The following is a 21437-nucleotide window of genomic DNA, read 5'->3' as shown; positions in this document are numbered from 1 at the left end:
CCACCGGCGCCCAGGCTGGGCGGCACTTACACTGCATGTACCAGGCCCGCCAGATGGCATTATTGAGCCGGATCTTGTCTCTCCACTGTAGCTTCAGGCCCTTGAAATTCTTCCACTTTGGAGACACCAACTTCCCACTGAAAGGCAAGGCAAAGCGGGGAGACTCAGTGGTTACTCTGAAATTGAAGTGAAATTACAAAGTGCCACCCGATCATTCCAGGACCAAACTCTTGACTGATCCACCCCCAGCCATACACCCGGCTTCATGGAATTCAGGTCACTGGGGGATTTCTTCAGAACCACACAGGGCAGGGCATGGCGGGGATGCTGTCAGGGCACGGAGGGCAGGACTGGCCGTGGGGGTTTTGCAGCCTTGGAGCCACCCACCAATATCTGTTGAAGGGACTTTAACCCAAACACCTCTGCAGAGGGCTGCTGGGAGGATTCCATGAACCAGACTCACAAACTGAACACTGGGCATGCAGTGAGTGCCCTCCAGGAGGAGCAAAGGTTGCATTTGGGCTGTTCATTGTTATTCACATTTGACGAGCCTCCCTTCCTGGATTCAAAGTCATTCTTGTTTCCAGAGAGGGGCAGACCAAGGGCAGTCATGGGTCACACAGCAACTGGTGTGTGCGGTGGCAGCATGTGGGGTTCACTACATTCTTCCGTCTACTTTGGCATATCCTATAAATTTTCCATAACTAAAAATTAAAAGAAATCTGTTGACCACAGAGTGAAAACCAGGCTCCTGTGACCTGGTCGTGGCCTGCCTGCTTTGCCACCAGCCCCCACGAGGCATTCACAATCCAAGTACCCAAGCATCCCACTGGCCTGAGCGCCTGCAGGGCAGGGCCTATTCTGCCTCCCAGAGCCTCTGACATGGTCCTCACTCTTGATGGCCCTCCACTCAGCCACCTCCTAATCCTTCAAGATGCTGCCCCCGACACCATCTCCTCTGAGCTGGCCTAGCCTCTCCCAGGCTGCTGCTGATTCCTTCAGGGTCCCTCTGCTCTCCTCCACTCGGGGACAGTCTCACGGGAGCTCTTATGTAGTAGTGTCTGCACACAAGCACCTTTCCCTGTTGACACTGCAGCTCCTCTAGGGAGGACGTTTGGTGGCTTGGCACATAGTAGGGGCTCAATTAACAATTCTTCATTCAATAAGTCCAGAGCACTTGTAAACCCAGCCTCCCTGGTGGCACAGCTGTCTTGGGCAGCTCAGTTTTCCAAGTGCTAGGCCGGGAGCCATCTCTGGGCAGCCCGCATAGGGTTTCTCTTTTTCAGATGGCTTGAGATGGGCAAGGCACTATTTCTGGTCCATATCACAGTGCGGCTGTGGAGGTTTGATCTGACCACAGGCCACAGCCCTGCCCCTTCTCCAGTCCCACTCAGAAAGGCCACGTGGCAAGCCGAGATTTGCCAACAGTAGCTGCAGTCTTCACAGGAAGCGCCTGAGCAGCAAACATTCTGTGAACCTGGAACCTGCCCTGGAAGGCAGATGCCCTGGCTGTGCCCCTGGCAGGACCCTTGTGCCTATCCCCACCCAAACCCCCAAGGAGCCCAGGCTTTGGGCAATACAGGCCAGAAGGTTATGACTCCCCCAGAAAAATGTCACAGTGCATCCTCTCAGCACACAAGAGACACGCAGACAGCAGCAGCCTCTGCACAACGGGTCAGGGACTCAGAGTAGTCACACACCTTCTTCCTTCCTTCTCTCCCAAGTTCAAAGGCTCATCTAACCCACCTCCATGCTGAGGGCCTGGCCTCACCGGTGGTACAGCAGGCAGCTACGGAATCAGACAGCCACTGCTGTGTCATGGCGTACCTGCTGCCTACCACAGCAGTGCCCTGGGTAAAATCAGAATGACGCCTCCTCCTCTAGAGTGTGTTAATAAGGACTAAATGAAAGCACATTTGTGTACAGTAAAATACACACACACACATGCTTAGACACACACACAACTGGTAAACCCTAAAGCAAACACAAAGATATTAATAACAATCTCAATGATCTAGAGTTAAGTTATTACTGAAAGGCATAATTTTTTTTTTTTTTTTTGAGATGGAGTCTCACTCTGTTGCCCAGGCTGGAGTGCAGTGGCGAGACCTTGGCTCACTGCAACTTCCGCCTCCTGGCTTCAAGCGATTCTGCCGCCTCAGCCAACCGAGTAGCTGGGACTACAGGTGCCCACCACCACATCAGCCAAATTTTTGTTTGTTTTTGGAGATGGAGTTTCGCTCTTGTTGCCCAGCCTGGAGTGCAATGGCGCGACCTCAGCTCACGGCAACCTCTGCCTCCCGGGTTCAAGTGATTCTCCTGCCTCAGCCTCCCGTATAGCTGGGATTACAGGCATGCGCCACCACACCCAGCTAATTTTCTATTTTTAGTAGAAATGGGATTTCATCATGTTGGTCAGGCTGGTCTGGAACTCCCGACCTCAGCTGATCTGCCTGCCTCGGCCTCCCAAAGTGCTGGGATTACAGGCGTGAGCCACCAAGCCCGGCCTAATTTTTGTATTTTTAGTAGAGACAGGGTTTCACCACGTTCGTCAGGCTGGTTTTGAACCCCTGACCTCAAGTGATCCTCCCACCTCGGCCTCCAGAAGTGGTAGGATTACAGGCATGCACCACCGTGCCTGGCAAAAGGCATAATTAAAAAAAAAATTGTTTTGATTTTTATGAGTACATAGTAGGTACATACATTGAAGGGTATGATGTTTTTAACAACCCCCGCCCTGAAGTCCTTTCTCTTATGTTTGCCATATTGCCATGTGGTTCCTCTTTCTCCACAGGTGGAAAAGGTGACACCGGTGCCCTCTGCCAACACCAGGAACAGAGACCTGGGCAGAGGTCAGCTCCGAGTGCCAGGCCAGCCCTGAGGGTGGGATTGCGTAGCTGCAGAAGCCTCATCTGCTCTGCGCTATGAAGAGCCGAGGACTGAGGGCGGGGGACGGCTGAGGGCGGGGGACGGCTGAGGTGGGGGACGGCTGAGGAGGGGGACGGCTGAGGAGGGGGGCAGCTGAGGCAGGGGGGCGGCTGAGGCGGGGAGGTTCCCCTCATGCAGCACGCCTTGGGTGGGAGCACACGTCATGCCTCTGCGCTCAGCGTCCTGAAGGGCAGATGGCTGTGGGCACAAGGTGGATAACCAACCTGACCAGAGCAGCGAGGGGAGGCTTTCTGGAGGAAGTGGCGTTTAAGCAAAGGCCTAGTGGATAGGGAAAGCCAGCTCGACGAAGCCCACACAGTTCCTTCTGCCTGGCCTGTGGTGGCCCCAGTGAGCAGAACTCAGCCTGATCGAGGCAGTGAAAAGCCCTCAATGTGTGAAACGGGCATGGTGGCACGCGTCTATAGTCCTAGCTACTGGAGAGACTGAGGCAGGAAGGTCGCTTGAGCCCAGGTGTTTGAGGTTGCAGTGAGCCATGATGGCACCAATGCACTCCAGCCTAAGTGAAAGAGCAAGACCGTCTCAGAAAACAAACAAACAAAAATAACCAACCAAAAAAGGGAGTCTGAAGGCAGGTGGTACAGCAGACAAAGCTGGAGGGCAGAGGGTGTCATACCAACAGCTTTAATCACACACAATGAGGGGAGCGGCAAGACGCAGGGAAATTTAGCCTTACAGGCTAGAAACCTCAAAGTTTAGTTTGAGGGTCCCCTCTTCTTCCTCTCCGTGAGCTGAAATGTTTCCCTTTTCTTTGGGTGTTTACGTCAAACACAGTCAGACTTCAGCAGCAACACAGAGACCAGAACTCCCAACTGGGATCACCGTTCCACCCCGAGTTTCGGTAATATCTCTATGACCAACAGGTGGCGCTCAACAAACACAAAGAAGGGCGTCCAACTCAAAATCCAAACAAACCAGACACGGCGGGCCGGAAAAGGTCGACGGCCTGCACCCCCAGCCCGCCCCCAAGGCAATTTCAAGTCAAGATCTGAGGAGGCAACGCGTGAAGTTCTGTGATGCCTCAGAAGGTGGCAAGGTGGCAATGAATGCGTCAGGTGTCACAAAGGAAGGGACGCCCTGGACGACTCATGCCCAGAAACCCTGGGCAGGCTCCTGATGGGCCTGGCAGAGCGGTTAGGCTGTGCCCCATCAATCTTCAAGGAGAGGAGCAGGGACATTTCCTACGCAGACCTCCACGGGGACCCTTCTTCACAGGGTACTCAGGAAAAGCTGCTCTAAAAGTCCCACAATGGGCCAGGTGCAGTGGTTCACGCCTGTAATCCCAGCACTTGGAGGGCTGAGGCGGGAGGATCACTTGAGCTCACGAGTTCCAGACCAGCCTGGGCAATATAACAAGACCTCGTCTCTTTAAAAAAAAAAAGAAAAAGAAAAGAAGGCCGGGCACGGTAGCTCACGCCTGTAATCCCACCACTTTGGGAGGCGGAGGCGGGTGTATCACGAGGTCAAGAGATCGAGACCATCCTGGCTAACATGGTGAAACCCCCGTCTCTACTAAAAATACAAAAAAAATTAGTCAGGCGTTGTGGTGGCGGGCGCCTGTACTCCCAGCTACTTGGGAGGCTAAGGCCGGAGAATGGCGTGAACCCGGGAGGCGGAGAGTACAGTGAGCCGAGATCGCATCACTGCACTCCAGCCCGGACGACAGAGCAAGACTCCGTCTCAAAAAGAAAAGAAAAAGAAAAAGAAAAAAGTAGCAGGGAGTGGCAGCCTGTGCCTGTGGTCCTGGCTACTTGGAAGGCTGAGGTGGGAGGATCCCTGGAGCCCAGGAGTTGGAGGGTGCAGTGAGCTATCATGGTGCCACTGCACCTCAGCCTGCGTGACAGAGAGAGACCCTGTCTAAAAATTTTTTTTAAAAAGCCCACAAGGGAGCCTGCAGCAGTGGAGGGCAGCCCTCCCTGGCAGAGCCCCCAGGGAAGCACCGCCAGAAAGCGTCTGTGACTGGGGGGACTTCTGCTCCCCTAACTCATGCTGCCAGCTCAACATCTTCCAGACAAAGGTGACTGGGCTGCCTCTTAGTCTAACTTGGATTATGCTCCATTCCTTCTTTAAAGCAGACCAGAAACATGTTCTGACCATTTCTGCAAGACCACTGGCTTCCCCCAAGACACGCAATCCTCCTCTGGCCTCCACCTCCTGAACCCGCCCCTGCCATCTGCCCATCAGAACAGAGAAGGCCGACTGCACTCACCCATTCGCTAGCCCTCTCCTCCCCCTCTGTGGGAAGGCCATCGCCTAGGGTCGCCAGCACAGGGCCTGGCACGTGGGAGGTGTTTTAAATATGCAGTTATTAAATGAATGCTAAATTTTCCATGAAGAACAATCTTTACACCACCCTGCCACAGCTGCCCTTCCTAGAAGGCAGGTTCTTGACATGAAACAGGAAATTCACAGTACAACAAAGGTCTCTCTCAAAACTTTTCTTGGATGAAACTAGCAAACTATGAATTCCTCAGAGGGCTGGCAAGAGACTGCTTTGGAATGGAAGGAAATTAAATTGCAAGCCTTGCACAGACCAAGCTGGAAGTAAGAACAGGGGCAGGCAGAGAGGGCAGGCCAGGTATGGCCAGCTCAGGGGTCCCTAATTCTGTTGGGTCCGGCTGGGACGAACTCCTGACTCCTGCTCAGACCATTCTCTCCAAAAGAAAGCAGGCAGAGGCCGGGCACGGTGGCTCACACCTGTAATCTCAGCACTTTGGGAGGCCGAGGTGGGCAGATCACGAGGGTCAGGAGGGTCACGAGACCAGCCTGGCCAACATGGTGAAATCCTGTCTCTACTAAAAATACAAAAATTAGTCAGGCATGGTGGCACGTGCCTGTAATCCCAGCTACTCAGGAGGCTGAGACCTCGCCGCTGCACTCCAGCCTGGGCAGCAGAGCAAGACTCCGTCTCAATTTAAAAAAAAAAAAAAAAGAAAAGGCTGGGCGCAGTGGCTCGCGCCTGTAATTCCAGCACTTTGGGAGGCCGAGGCAGGCAGATCATGAGGTCAAGAGATCAAGACCATCCTGGCCAACATGGTGAAACTCCACCTCTACTAAAAATACAAAAATTAGCTGGGCATGGTGGCACGCATCTGTAGTCCCACCTACTTGGGAGGCTGAGGCAGGGGAATCGCTTGAACCTGGGAGGCAGAGGTTGCAGTGAGCCAAGATGGCACCACTGCATTCCAGCCTGGCGACAGAGTGAGACACCGTTTCAAAAAAAAAAAAAAAAAAAAAACAAACAAGCATGCAGAGGGCTCTGGGGCTGTCGTTACAGGTCTCAGAACAGTGGTGGAGCCCATTCATTTGTTCATTCAACCATATTTGTTTGTCATGGGGCAACGTTTCTTCACCATTCCTGGTGCTTCTTAGAGGGACACCCCTTAGCAAAACATCCCTGCCTTCCTCCCTACTCCCTGACAGACAGGTAGAGTGGGGCATCTCACAGTGAGTGCTGCAGGACAGGTACAATGAGTGCTGAAGAAGAACCTGGGCTGGGGTCGTTCCCTCCTTCCCCTGCTCCTGAAGAGGGGGTGGAGGTGGAAGGTCAGTCCGGGGTTCTCTTATAAGCCGTATCCTCAGCTTGGTCAACAATAAAGGTAATATTTTGGCCACCATCTGCTGACTCTTTTTCTTGCAGTAAAATAAATATAAAATTTACCATTTTAACCATTTTAAAGTAGATGATTCAGTGCCATTAAGAACATTCACAATGTTTTATAACCAGCACCATTACCTAGTTCCCCACTTGTAATCCCAGCACTTTGAGGGGCCAAGGCAGGAGAACTGCTTGAGCCCAGGAGTTTGAGACTGGTCTGGGTAACGCAGTGAGAGACCACCATCTCCACAAAAAATCAGAAAATCAGCTGGGCTTGGTGGCATGTGCCTGTGGTCCTAGCTACTCAGAAGACTGAGATGGGAGGATCGCTCGAGCCCAGGAGGTCAAGGCTGCAGTGAGCCACTATTGTACCACTGCACTCCAGCCTGGGTGACAGGGCAAGACCCTGTCTCAAAAGAAGAAAAGAAAAGAGAAAAGAAAGAGAAGGAGAAGGAAGGGAAGAGAGAAAGAGAGAAGAAGGGAGGGAGGGGGAAAGAAAGAAAAAAATATTCTCAGAACTTCATTACTTTCAAGGCAGAATCATATTCCATGTAGAGATGGACCACATTCTGTTTATCCATCATCAGTAGGACACAGGTCGTATCCACCTTTGGGCTACAGCGAATAGCGCTGCTACAAAGTGATTCCTCCGTTTTACTTCCCAATCGGTTTAGAGCTCTGGTGGGGAAGAGTTCTCGTCACTAAGCTGGTGCTGGGGATAGAATGATGGGCAAAAACAATTGTGAGCCTTTTTGAAGGGCAAGCTGACAACTGCCCATCAACACTGTAACTGCACATCCCTGTGACCCACAAGCCCACTCCTAGGAAGTGATTCAACAGATCCACCTCACATGGGCACAAAGACGTGAAGAGAAGGACATTAAACTGCAGCACTGTTTGTGGCAGCAAAAGGTTGGAAATAACCTAGATATTCATCACAGGGAACCAGTCAAAACTGGCATATCACCGGGTGCGGTGGCTCACGCCTGTAATCCCAGCACTTTGGGAGGCCGAGGTGGGTGGATCACAAGGTCAGGAGATCGAGACCATCCTGGCTAACACGGTGAAACCCCATCTCTACTAAAAATACAAAAAATTAGCCGGGTGTGATGGCAGGTGCCTGTAGTCCCAGCTATTTGGGAGGCTGAGGCAGGAGAATGGCATGAACCTGGGAGGCGGAGCTTGCAGTGAGCTGAGATTGCGCCATTGCACTCCAGCCTGGGCGACACAGCGAGGCTCATCTCAAAAACAAAACAAAACAAAACAAAAAAACTGGCATATCTACACAGTGGAACACTACGGGGTAATTTTTAAAATAACACATTTCTATGTGGTAACATATAGGGAAGACCTACAAGATGCACTGTTAAGTGAAAAAACAAAAATAAAACCAAGGTACAAGATATATGGTATGGCTACCATTTGTTTTTCTTTTTTCTGTTTTTTTGTTTGTTTGTTTTGTTTTGTTTTGTTTTTTGAGACAGAGTCTCACTCTGTTGCCCAGGCTGGATTGTAGTGGCGCGATCTCGGCTCACTGCAAGCTCCACCTCCCAGGTTCACGCCACTATCCTTCCTTAGCCTCCAAGTAGCTGGGACTACAGATGCCCGCTGCCACCATGCCCAGCTAATTTTTTGTATTTTTAGTAGAGACGGGGTTTCACCATGTTAGCCAGGATGGTCTTGATCTCCTGACCTCGTGATCTGCCCGCTTCGACCTCCCAAAGTGCTGGGATTACAGGCACAAGCCACCGTGCCCAGCCCATGTGTTTTTTATTTTTATTATCTATTTTTTTTTTTTTTGAGATGGGAGTCTCACTCTGTCGCCAGGTTGGAGTGCAGTGGCAATCTCAGCTCACTGCAACCTCCGCCTCCCGGGTTCAAGCAATTCCCCTGCCTAAGCCTCCCGAGTAGCTGGGATAACAGGCGTGTACCACCACGCCCAGCTAATTTTTGTATTTTTAGTAGAGACAGGGTTTCACCATGTTAGCCAGGCTGGTCTCGAACTCCTGACCTCAAGCAATCCACCCACCTTGGCCTCCCAAAGTGCTGGGATTATAGGCGTGAGCCACCGCGCCCGGCCTGGTATGGCTACCGTTTATATTCAGAGATATCCACACAGACACGTAGGAGAGGAGGGAGGAGAAAAGACAGCCAAGGTGGATACATAAGAAAAGGTAAGAGTGCTACAGCGATTTCCCTTTGCAGAGATGAGCTGGAGAAGCAAGGGGTCCAGTGAGAAGGAGTGTTCACCGATCACTGTTTTGTATTGTTGAAATATAACACTGTAATGTACAGCATTCCTCTCTTTTCTGCGGTATTGTGCTTTACCCATGATCAACCGCTGTCTGAAAATATTACATGGAAAGTTGCAGAAATAAACAATCTATAAATCCTAAACCGTGCACCATTTGGAATAGCATGAAATCTCATGCCGTACCGCTCTGTCCCGCCTGGGACATGACTCATCCCTTTGTCCAGCAGATCCACACTGTAGTTGCCACCCACCTGCTAAGTCACTTAGCAGCCATCTCAGTGATCAGATCCATGGTTGTGGTATCACAATGCTTATGTTCAGGTAGCCCTTATTTTACTTAATAATGGCCACAAAGCATAAGAGTAGTGATGCTGGCAATTCAGATATGACCTAGAGAAGCCTTAAAGTGCTTTCATTAAGTGAAAAGGTGAAAGTTCTCAACTTAACAAGGAAAAAAGTCATAGGCTGAGGTTGCTAAGATCTATGGTAAAAACAGATTTTCTATCCATGCAATTGTGAATAGTAGATTGTCATAATTGCTCTATGTTATTATTGTTGTTAATCTCTTACTGTGCCTAAATTATAAATTAAGCTTTATCACAAGTATATAGCTAACATGTGAAAAAAATGTACTGTATACAGGGTTCGGCACTATCTGAGCTTTCAGGCATCCACTGGGGTCTTAGAACACACCCCCTCAGATAAGGGGGGACTACTGTATTACTTTTTCAAAATAAACAAGGAAAAAAGACCAGGCAAGGTCCAAGACATTCTAGGGCTTCTAGTTAATTGCGGAAGGCAATTCATCACAAAAACAGATATAAACTTGTGAATGAGTCAATTCTGTGCACCAGATCCAGATATGAGGATCACGGTTATTAGGTGGTTTCAATGAGGGAGTGGAGGAATGACTCTTCCAGGAGTCCAATTCACTTGCTTCAAAAGCGCAGTCTCTATCGGCTAGTCCTGGGATGTGGGCCTGGTCCCACAGGCTGCCAGCAGCCAAAGCTAACAGGCTACAGACGAACAAAGGTTCATTGAGGAGCTGGCACGCGGGAGGGGCCACAGCCAATGGCTTGACAGGAGGGGCAGTGTGCATGTCGGGCCACCTGCCCGAGCAGAGAGTCTCCTATGGAGGAACCCCAGGGGGTTTCAGGTCCTGCTCCATCCTCCTCGTGGATCTCTTGGCATCTTTTTTCTTACATTCAAAGAACATCCTGTTGGAGAAGCAGGATCCGAGGGCTGTGGCGGGAAGGCTGGTGCACACTCCAGTGTGCGAGTGTTCGAGTGCCTGCAGGTGCTCCGCCCACATGCGTGCCAGCTTGTTTGTGAGGGTGTATGTTTGTCTTTTCTGTGTGAAAAGCAGGGAGTAATCATTTCCATGACCACCCAAAAATAGGGCAACTTGAGGGAGTGGATACCAGGCAAGATGTGCCTGCCTGCAATGGTGACTTCACCCTGCCTGGGATGGGCTGTGTCCAGGCCTTCCACTAGAGGACAGACACCACCATGTCTAGACCACTTCTAACCAACAAAGAAAGCAGAGTGGTTCCATTTCTGGCCTTGTCACCCAGGCCGGCCCGGCCCAGCCCACCTTCTGCAAAACAGTGACCACATCCACCACACTGGACAGCTGGGTCAGCCATAGCAGATATGAGGGCCTGGGCCCAGCACGCGGTCAATGCTGGGCATGGTGAGGCATGCTCCTGAGTTTTAGGAGCTTCTTGGGCATGTTCTTAAGTTTCCTGTCAGATTCAAGCCATAAGTGGACTTTCAGGCAGGGGCAGGGGCAGGGACCCCTGGGCAGGGCACCATTTAAAGCCAGAGTCCTAGGTTTCCTCGCCAGAAGAGTAAACCCCAATCAGACCCCAAGGTGCTCCCCACTCCTCCGGACTGGAGATGAAACCAGATTTGCAAGAGGCAAACTTGGTATTTCACTTCAATTTGCATCATTTGTTAATGAAATTTCATAATTAAAAACCTGCGCGTTAGCCATGTGCCCCTTATTTTCTGAGCTGTTTGCCCATGCCCTTTGCCTTTTCTAAAAACCAACATGGCACATGTATACATATGTAACAAACCTGCACGTTGTGCACATGTACCCTAAAACTTAAAGTATAATAATAATAAAATTTTTTTAAAAACTTATTCTGAAGTAATTATAGACTCACAGGAAGTCACACAAATGGAACAAAGAGCTCCATGTACCCTTCACCCAGCTTTCCCCAGTGGTGGCTCTTGTATCGCTGGAGCACAATGTCAAAGCCGGGAAATTGGCTTTGGGACATTACTGGTAAACAGACTACACGTCATTTACAGTCATTGAAATGTCAGTGTTGTGTGTGTGTGTGTGTGTGTGTGTTTTCAGATGGAGTCTCGCTCTGTCACCCAGGCTGGATTGCAGCAGCATGATCTTGGCTCACTGCAACCTCCACCTCCCGGGTTCAAGCGATTCTCCTGCCTCAGCCTCCCAAGTAGCTGGGATTACAGGTACTGCCATCATGCCTGGCTAATTTTTGTGTTTTTGTAGAGACAGGGTTTTGCCATGTTGGCCAGGCTGGTCTTGAACTCCTGACCTCAGGTGATCTGCCCACCTCAGCCTCCCGAAGTACTGGGATTACAGCTGTGCCCAGGTGTCAGCCATTGTTTCCCCTGCTATTTTATATTCGCAATATTATAATATTAGTGGTACTAATGCTTTGTGATGTTTCTGCAAATGTTTCCCCTAGGATTTTCATTGTCTTTTACTTGTTTTTATGGCATGTCTTTTGAATGTAGGTTACATATTTGTGTAGTCATCTCTACTGGTCTTTTTTTTTTTTTTTTTTTTGAGAAGGAGTTGCCCAGGCTGGAGTGCAATGGTGCGATCTTGACTCACTGCAACCTCTCTGCCTCCCAGGTTCAAGCAGTTCTCCTCCTCAGCCTCCTGAGTAGTTGGGATGACAGGTGCCCGCTACCATGCCCAGCTAATTTTTTGTATTTTTAGTAGAGACGGGGTTTCACCATGTTAGCCAGGGTGGTCTTGAACTCCCGACCTCAGGTGATCCACCTGCCTCGGCCTCCCAAAGTGCTGGGATTATAGGCGTGAGACACCGCGCCCGGCCACTACTGGTTTTTCTTTAGAATTTCTTGTACTGCCTCCCTGCCTGCCCTCCCACCCATTCAGAGATTTAGTTTTCACTTTTATCTTTTAAGCTTTTGTAGTTTTATTGATTAAAATATATATCTATCCATAATAAAAGAAAATTCAAACAAAAAGGAAAAGTGCAAAGAACAAAAGCAAACTCACCTTCAATTCTGCCACCTAGAAATAACCTGTTACATTTTGGTGATAATATCGTGTAGCAAAGAAGTAGTCTTCCTGGCTGGGTGCGGTGGCTCACGATTGTAATCCCAGCACTTTGGGAGGCTGAGGCAGGTGGATCATTTGAGGTCAGGAGTTCAAGACCAGCCTGGCCAACATGATGAAACCCCATCTCTACTAAAAATAAAAAAATTAACTGGGCAGTAGTGGCGCACACCTGTAATCCCAGCTACTCGGGAGGCTGAAGCAGGAGAATCGCTTGAACCCGGGAGGTGGGGGTTGAGGTGAGCCGAGATCGTGCCACCGCACTCCTGGGCGACAGAGTGAGACCCTGTCCCCCCCCCAAAAAAAAAAAAAAAAGAAGTAACCTTCCCAAAGAGAGGTCCAGCCTTTGCCCTGGGCTGCTGGGAGGTGAATTCTAGGCCCCTGGAATTAGAAATTAGTTCTGCCTGATGGGAGTGTCTTTGTTTGCCTGGGGGCTTTGGCCACAGAACAGTTACCAATCTTACTTACAATGGGGGCCTGGAGCACAGGGTATCAGTTCCAACCTCCAGAGGAAAGGCTAACTAAAGGTCTTAGCCAGACATCTGGGCGGGGCTAGAGACTAAAGGTCAACCACAGGGGTAGAATGGATCAAGTCCAGTAAAAACTTGCGTCTTGGCTGATTTTAATTTGAATCCTTTCCTTATAATATACTGCAACCATGAATATAATACTTTTCAGTGCGTTCTGTTTTTCTAGTGAATTATTGAAACTGAGGGTGGTTTTGGGAACTCCCCAACTTGCATTTGGTATTAGAAATGAAGGCAGTCAGCCAGGCGCAGTGGCTCACACCTGTAATCCCAGCACTTTGGGAGGCTGAGGTGGGTGGATCACCTGAGATCAGGAGTTCGATACCAGTCTGGCCAACATGATGAAACCCTGTCTACTAAAAATACAAAAATTAGCCGGGTGTGGTAGCACATGCCTGTAATCCCAGCTACTTAGGAGGCTGAGGCAGGAGAATCACTTGAACCTGGGAGGCAGAGGTTGCGCGGTGAGCCAAGATTGCGCCATTACACCCTAGCCTGGGCAACAAGAGTGAAATGCTGTCTCAAAAAAAAAAAAAAAAAAAAAAAGGCCGGATGCAGTGGCTCACGCCTGTAATCCCAGCACTTTGGGAGGCCGAGGCGGGCGGATCACGAGGTCAGGAGATCGAGACCATCCTGGCTAACACAGTGAAACTCCGTCTCTCCTAAAAATACAAAAAAATTAGCCAGGCATGCTGGTGGGTGCCTGTACTCCCAGCTCCTCGGGAGGCTGACGCAGGAGAATGGCATGAACCTGGGAGGCGGAGCTTACACTGAGCTGAGATCGTACCACTGTACTCCAGCCTGGGCGACAGAGCGAGACTCCGTCTCAAAAAAAAAAAAGAAATGAAGGCAGTTATATGGACTGTTCTAACTCTGAAGTTGGCTCTTAAGTCTTGGCAATACATATTCATCTGACTATGTATGTATATAAATAAAGATAAAAATATATAAATAGGCTGGATGTGGTGGCTCACATCTGTAATCCTAGCACTTTGGGAGGCTGAGGTGGGTGGATCGCTTGAACCCAGAAGAGCGAGACCAGCCTGGACAGCATGGCGAAACCATATCTCTACAAAAGATACAAAAATTAGCCAGGTGTGGTGGTACATGCCTGTAGTCCCAGCTACTCGGGAGGCTGAGGTGGGAGGAGCACCTGAGTCCAGGAGGTGGAAGCTGCAGGGCTGCAGTGAGCTGTCAACTCACCACTGTACTCTAGCCTGCGTGGCAGAGTGAGACCCTGTCTCAAAACAAAAAGAAAAAAACCAAAAAATCCATATATATATGAATAACATAATGCTTAAATAGGTAGGAACAGGTTTGTTTTATAACCCATTTTTCACTTATATGTCACAGACATCTTATGCCAATAAAGTTTTATATTATTTTATTTTTATATACAGAATATTTCACTGTACACATTTATCATAATCTACTTAACCATTTCCCCACAGACACATACATTTATATTAACAGACGTGCTGTTTCAAATAAACAATGCTGTGATAAACACTAATTTTCATTAACATAGTCAAAATTTAGAAGTCCTTTCTTTTATGCTTCTGTTTTTTGTGTCGTACTTAACAAGGCTTTTCCTAGCCTAAGACTTTGAAAACACTTACCTATTTCCTTCTAGAACTTTCACGGCTTCCCTTGTTACATTCAATTCAATAAAGCCAACTAGGATTTATTTGGTGGAATGAATGTACAGGGATGATGTAGGGATCCTGCTTTAGGTAAGATTTCCTAAATAATCCATCTTTCCCCATTAAATTAAAGGTCCATCTTCATCATACACCCCCTTCCCATAGATACATATATTTGGGACCACTTCTGGATGTTGTTTCTTATGGGTTTTGTACACACATTTTTTTTTTTTTTTGAGATGGAGTCTCGCTCTGTTGCCCAGGCTGGAGTGCAGTGGCACGATCTTGGCTCACTGCAAGCTCTGCCTCCTGGGTTCAGGCCATTCTCCTGCCTCAGCCTCCTCAGTAGCTGGGACTACAGGCGCCCGCCACCACGTCCTGCTATTTTTATATATATATATTTTTAGTAGAGATGGGGTTTCACTGTGTTAGCCAGGATGGTCTCGATCTCCTGACCTTGCGATCCGCCTGCCTTGGCCTCCCAAAGTGCTGAGATTACAGGCGTGAGCCACCGCGCCCGGCCTGTACATACATTTTTAATGATTTCACTTTTTACATAACTCTGATTCATCTGGGGAGAAAATCAATTTAGTTCTTTACACAGCTCACAAAAACAAATTCCAACTAGTTATCTCATTGTCTCATCTTCCCACAACGACTTACGACACTTCTCTGAACATATGTTGCATCTTCACCTATACCAGGGCTTGTTCTGGGCCCTGCATCACCACTGACCTGTGTCCAATCCTGTGCTGCCATCACACTCATTTAATCACCACAACTCTGTGATATACTTTACTATCTAAGTAAGGTTAGCACCCATCATCTTTTAAAACAATTTTAGAATTCTTGCCTACTATTCTTTCAAGTGAACTTCATGACCATGTTGACAAATCTCAAAATAAAACTATTCTAAAAGAAAGAAAAAAGAAAACTATTTTAATATGTTGATTGGGATTATGTTTAATAAATCAATTAATGTAGGCAGCACCCCACTTCAAATTGGGCCATCGCCATACCAAATTAAGGAATGTTACTCTACTTACACTACTTAACCTACTTAAAAAGAGAAATCCAAAGCTATCTGGTTTGCTATAATTTGCTTCATGAACCTCCTTCACATTTCTGATCATATTTTTCTAACATTTCTAAATAATATAAAAAGGAAATTTAGAAAGAAAAAACAGCAAAACAAAACCAAATCACGCAGTTATACCACTCAAACACAAGCACTATCCACATTTTATTGTGTTTGACATAGCCCCACCTAGCTGATATGGCAACTGCCACCCTCACCCTGACCAAATGGCTAAGCCACAGGCAGCAGGGAAAGGTTTCCATTATATTCAGTACTAAGCATGACTGTCCCCAAAGAATACAGCTTTTCCCTAGCACCTTCATAAAAAGTAATTCAGTTGGTAGTTGGTTTAAATATTCACCAAGGTAAAATGTTTACGTAAAGAATGAAAAACTCTACCCAATTGCAGACACCTGGCTTAAAGAGGCAATAAATCAAGGAACAGCATTCTCTAGCCAGAGTACACACCTGGAGTCAAGACTCTAGAAATTGGCTACCAGAGATGTAATAAAAACAGATCATTCTTGCAAATGTTTCTAAGCACCTATGAAGACTGACAAAAAACAAATTTGATATTATCACCACTATTAGTCATTTCAAGGCACTGCCAGCTACACAGCCTACTTACAAGTCAAAGAAATCTGAAGCTGTCTGATGCATTTAAAAGGATAAGGTAACACTCGCCAGGTAGCCAAGACTTATAAATAGACTTTTTTTTTTTTTGAGACGGAGTCTTGCTCTGTCACCCAGGCTGGAGGGCAGTGGCGCCATCTCGGCTCACTGCAAGCTCCGCCTCCTAGGTTCACGCCATTCTCCTGCCTCAGCCTCCTGAGTAGCTGGGACTACAGGCACCCGCCACCACGCCCGGCTAATTTTTTGTATTTTTAGTAGAGACGGGGTTTCACCATGTTACCCAGGATGGTCTTGATCTCCTGACCTCGTGATCCGCCCACCTTGGCCTCCCAAAGTGCTGGGATTACAGGCGTGAGCCACTGCGCCCAGCCCTTTTTAAATTTTTTTTTCTTTTGAAGAGCAGGATCTAGCTCTGTTGCCCAGGCTGGACTGCAGTGGCATAGCTCACTGCAGCCTTGAACTACTGGGCTCATGTGATCCTCCCACCTCAGCCTCCCAAGAATTTGGGACTACAGGCATGCACCACCATGCCCAGCTAAATTTTAATTTTTTTGGTAAAGATAAGCGTCTCCCAGGCCAGGTGCAGTGGCTCACACCTGTAATCCCAGCACTTTGGGAGGCCGAAGCGGGTGGATCACCTGAGGTTGGGAGTTTGAGACCAGCCTGACCAACATGGAGAAACCCTGTCTCTACTAAAAATACAAAATTAGCCAGGCGTGGTGGCACATACCTGTAATCCCAGCTACTCACGAGGCTGAGGCAGGAGAATTGCTTGAGCCCAGGAGGCGGAGGTTGCAGTGACCCAAGACCGCGCCACTGCACTCCAGCCTGGGCAACAAGAGCAAAACTCTGTCTCAAAAAATAAAAAAAAGAGAGATAAGCATCTCCCCATGCTGCCCAGGCTGATCTCAAACTCCTGACCTCAAGCGATCCTCCTGCCTCGGCCTCCTAATGTGCTAAGATTACAGATGTGAGCCACTGTGCCTGACCCTAAACCTAAATAGGCTTTAAATAGGTTTTTCCCTTTTTGAGACAAGAGATAATTCAGTAAAGATTGTTCCCAATTATTTTCAGTTTTAAGGGTCTGGAATTGTATCCCTCCCCAGAAAGAGAGTTCCTGGCCCTAAAGAATAAAAATGAGAGGCACCCAGAGCAGGGATGCGTTGGGGTCACACCCATTTCCATTCGGCAAAAGGAAGAATAGCTGGATCCTGTAACACCCACTGCAACCACAGGATTCTGGCTTATTTGAGGAAGAGGATTCAAAAAAGCATACGAACAACTTTGTACTGCCCTCATCACATAATAGAAATTCCAAAATAAAATCCATTTTCCCTTTGCCTGCTAAAGATGCTTTCTCCCATCTGCTACTGAGAATCAGTTGTCAACCTAAATCTCTCCTTTGCATCCTCTTCCCATGGGTGTTTTTTAGTCAACTTATTAACCTTCCAAGTAGCAGAGGAGTTTGGGATGGGCAGAAGAGTTGGAGCCTACTCTAAATCGAAGGCAAGCTGTAGAAACAGTTTTTGTATTTCAGACATGCTGCAAATCTCCTCAGCCAACCCATCGGAGGTCAAACAGTCCTTCTGTCTCTCCTGAGACGTATGAACGGATTACATCTTTGTCAGCATTCCATATATCTACATTTCCTTCCTGTCTGTGAAAAGCAACAATTTGGGCCAGGCACGGTGGCTCACACCTGTAATCCCAGTGTGGATCGCTTAAGGCCAGGAGTTCGAGACCAGCCTGGCCAACATGGCAAAACCCCATCACTACTAAGAATACAAAAAGTAGTCGGGCACAGTGGCTCATGCCTATAATCCCAACACTTTGGGAGGCCAAGGCGGGCGGATCACTTCAGGTCAGGAGTTCAAGACCAGCCTAGCCAACACAGTGCAACCCCATCACTACTAAAAATACAAAAATTAGCTGGGCGTGGTGGCTCACGCCTTGTAATCCCAGCACTTTGGGAGGCCAAGGTGGGCAGATCACTTCAGGTCAGGAGTTCGAGACCAGCCTGGCCAACATGGTGAAACCCCATCTCTACTAAAAATACAAAAATTAGCCAGGTGTGGTGGTGCACGCTTGTAATCCCAGCTACTCAGGAGGCTGAGGCAGGAGAATCACTTGAGCCCGGGAGGCAGAGGTTGCAGTGAGCTAAGATTGTGCCACCTAAAAAGGAAATTATATTTTTTATAGTTTCACATGAGGGTGAGCACAAGTTTAGTCACTAAAAGTCAAGGTCAGAGTGACTAATGTCTCTCTCTTTCATTTACCCCTGCTTGAAGGCCCCCTGGAAGAATAGACTACAATGGAATGAGAATTTGTAAGACACACATAATTTAAGAAAAACTACAGAGCAGGAAAAAGAAGTCTGCCTAGACAGTGATGGGCACTGATTTCTCAAAACTGAAGTCCCTGATGTACTGCTGGTTCCCTCCACACACAAGTGAAAGCAAAACACAGGCCTTGCAGGAGCTCACGGACTAATGAAAGGGCATGACCCACATGGGAAGGAGATTTTGTGTCTTCTCCTTCCTGCAGATCTTTGGGGGCCAGCGTGCATTTAGAGGTGGGGAGGAGTCAAGCAGGGAGAGAGTAATTATGAACAAAACTTGAAGCCAACCATTTATGCTGATTTTTTGACTATAAAGTTTCAGTCCTCGTGTTATGTACAAGGGCCTGCTACCCTTTCCTGACATAAGGAAGAATGATAATATGATTCCTCTGAAGGCAAAATCCCAGATTTTACTGAGGAAATCTAATTCTGTCTTTTTTTTTTTTTTTTTTTTTTGAGATGGAGTCTCGCTCTGTCGCCAGGCTAGAGTTGCAGTGGTGTTATCTCGGCTCACTGCAACCTCTGCCTCCTGGGTTAAAGCCATTCTCCTGCCGCAGCCTCCTGAGTAGCTGAGATTGTAGATGCCCGCCACCATACCTGGCTAATTTTTGCATTTTTAGTACAGACGAGGTTTCACCGTGTTGGCCAGGATGGTCTTGATCTCTTGAACTCGTGATTCACCCGCCTCAGCCTCCGAAAGTGCTGGGATTACAGGTGTGAACCACCCCTTTCAGCCCTGCTTCTGTCTTAATGTCATAAAAATTCATCTTCTCCATCAGCAGCATCACAGGCCAGGCTGCCCTTCGCAGGGGACACATGGCACACCTTCCAATCAGGGTCAGCTTGGAAAGATACTTTTATTACCACCTACTCACCGCCGACCAGGGGAGAGCCAGAGAGGGCAGTGTCCCCGCAACCCCCCACCTTCCAATCAAGGCCAACTCAGAAAGATGCTTTTATCACCACCCTGTCACCACTGGTCACAGGAGAGCTGGGGGAGGACAATGTCCCCCCAAATCCCCCTTTTCAATCAGGGCCAACTCGGAAAAGACACTTTTCTAACCACCCCGTCACCACCAGCCACAGGAGAGCCGGGAGAGGGCAGTCGGTGTCCAACTGCCTGCCAGCTCTGCAGCCTTGGACAGACACCTGGCCTTTCAGAACTTCACTTTCTTTGGGAAAAAAAGAAAACTACTTCACAGAGCTGTGGTAAGAATGAAATGAAGCCAGGTATTTAGAGCAGACTGACTTTCTATCTGGAACACAGGAGGTTCTCAGTAAAAAGAATTCATACATTCAGCTGATGCTTCCCAAGACGTTCAGGGCTGTCTGACTCACTGCACTGTGGGAACCGCACAATTAAAGCCTCTAGGCCACTGTGGCCAAGCCTCACCGTGACTCTGGATGGGAAGAGGGGGAACGACTGTGGGGGGATGCTGAACAAAGGTGCTGCGGAGCTGGAGAGCACCAGGCTGTGAGATTAGGTACATCCAGGAAAATGCAAATGCATCCCACCAAGAGCGACAGCACAGGCAGAAATGTCTTTATTAGCCCTTACACAGGAATTGCAGCTGGGGGTTTCACAGCTCTCCTGTCACCTGAACCCCCAGCTCCCGCCGTGAGGAAATGCCACCAAGGGCCTGATGACTGCCTGCACCATCAGCTCTCAGGCACACTTCACAGTAGTGACCCTTATCAAGTGCCTCTTAGTCAAGCTACAGAGTGGACAACCTGGGAGAGGGCGACAGACAGAGGAGAACACAAGGAGGAGGGCTGGTGATGTTGAACCCCTGCCAGTGCTCTCAGAGGAGAGGCGTGGGCCCAGTTGGAGTCCTGCACCCGGAAGCTAGTGCAGCTGGTGCAGCTGATGCTGCTACCTCTCTTTCAGCTCCATGAGTCTATGGGAATCAAGAGCAGTGAAGGCCGGGTGCGGTGGCTCACACCTGTAATCACAGCACTTCGGGAGGCCAAGGTGGGTGTATCACCTGAGGTCAGGAGTTTGAGATCAGCCTGGCCAACATAGTAAAACCCCATCTCTACTAAAAATACAAAAATTAGCCAGGCTTGGTGGTGCAGGCCTGTAGTCCCAGCTACTCAGGAGGCTACGGCAGGAGGATCACTTGAACCCGGGAGGCGGAGGTTGCAGTGAGCCGAGATCGCGCCACTGCACTCCAGCCTGGATGACAGAGTAAGACTCCATCTCAAAAAAAAAAAAAAAAAAAAAAAAAAAAGAACCTGCGATTCCATCTTGCTTTCACCACCAGGAATCAAATGCATCCACACCATACAGAAACCCTCTCTGCAGGCCAGGGAGTGGAACATCCCAGCAACACTTACCAAAAGCCCGATGTGTCAGGCTCTGCACAGACAGTGACAACACAGTGACAATGCCATCCCTGGCTCTGCCCTCAGGACCTCACGAGCTAATGCAGAAGACAGAAAGGTCTTCCTTTGAGTGAGCAAAGGCATGTGTGGAGTGTATGGAAGTGCAATGGAGGGGCACCCAGTGGTGTTTTCCTTAATTAGGATGCCTGAGCGGAGTCTCCAAGGACGGGCAGGAGTTAATCAGGGAAAGAGAAGGGAGAGAAAAGGGTTTCAGGCAGAGGGAATCAGGAGGCCTTCTCCAGAAACGAGCAGCTTTGGCTTCTGGCCCATGCTCTTCCCTCCCTTCTCCATCACCATCATAAATGGGTCTGCAGCTTTGAAGACAGAGGATAAGTTGAGATAACACCACCCACAGTGCAGAGCCTAGGATCAAAGTCCCAACCTTGCTGCTACTTTTCCCAGCCAGGGGCTGGCCTGGGTAACAGGCAAGTCCTTGAAAAAGAAGAGCAAGTGAAGCGATGGAAATGCCAGTTGGCCAACATCTCACACTTAAGTGTGAACCTATAGTCTGAACCTATAGTCCAAAAAGATGACAGAATAGGAATCAAAGCTAATTTGTCACATCAGGTTCTAAAGTAAAGCAGACCGAGAAAGAAGGGAACAAGAGAGAGAGGAGGAAAAGAAGGGGGGGAAAGGGCTTATAAAAGGGAAGTTTGTTTTTTTTTTTTGAGACGGAGTCCCGCTCT

At 48.7% G+C, this 21437-nt stretch overlaps 1 protein-coding gene across 2 annotated transcripts in view; it reads right to left on the bottom strand.

Annotated features, from left to right (window-relative positions):
• Positions 1-21437, bottom strand: part of MLXIP (MLX interacting protein) — a 67389-nt gene that overhangs the window by 20015 nt on the left and 25937 nt on the right. For both annotated transcript variants that reach the window (XM_009426456.5, XM_016924435.4), the window contains exon 2: positions 31-137. In XM_009426456.5, coding sequence (XP_009424731.2) covers positions 31-137 — 107 coding nt within the window. The remainder of the gene's footprint in view (positions 1-30; positions 138-21437) is intronic.

Source organism: Pan troglodytes, chromosome 10 (assembly GCF_028858775.2).
Source record: "Pan troglodytes isolate AG18354 chromosome 10, NHGRI_mPanTro3-v2.0_pri, whole genome shotgun sequence".
NCBI lineage: Eukaryota > Metazoa > Chordata > Mammalia > Primates > Hominidae > Pan > Pan troglodytes.
The sequence above is the reverse complement of the archived record's forward strand: the minus strand, read 5'-3'. Positions and strand labels throughout refer to the sequence as shown.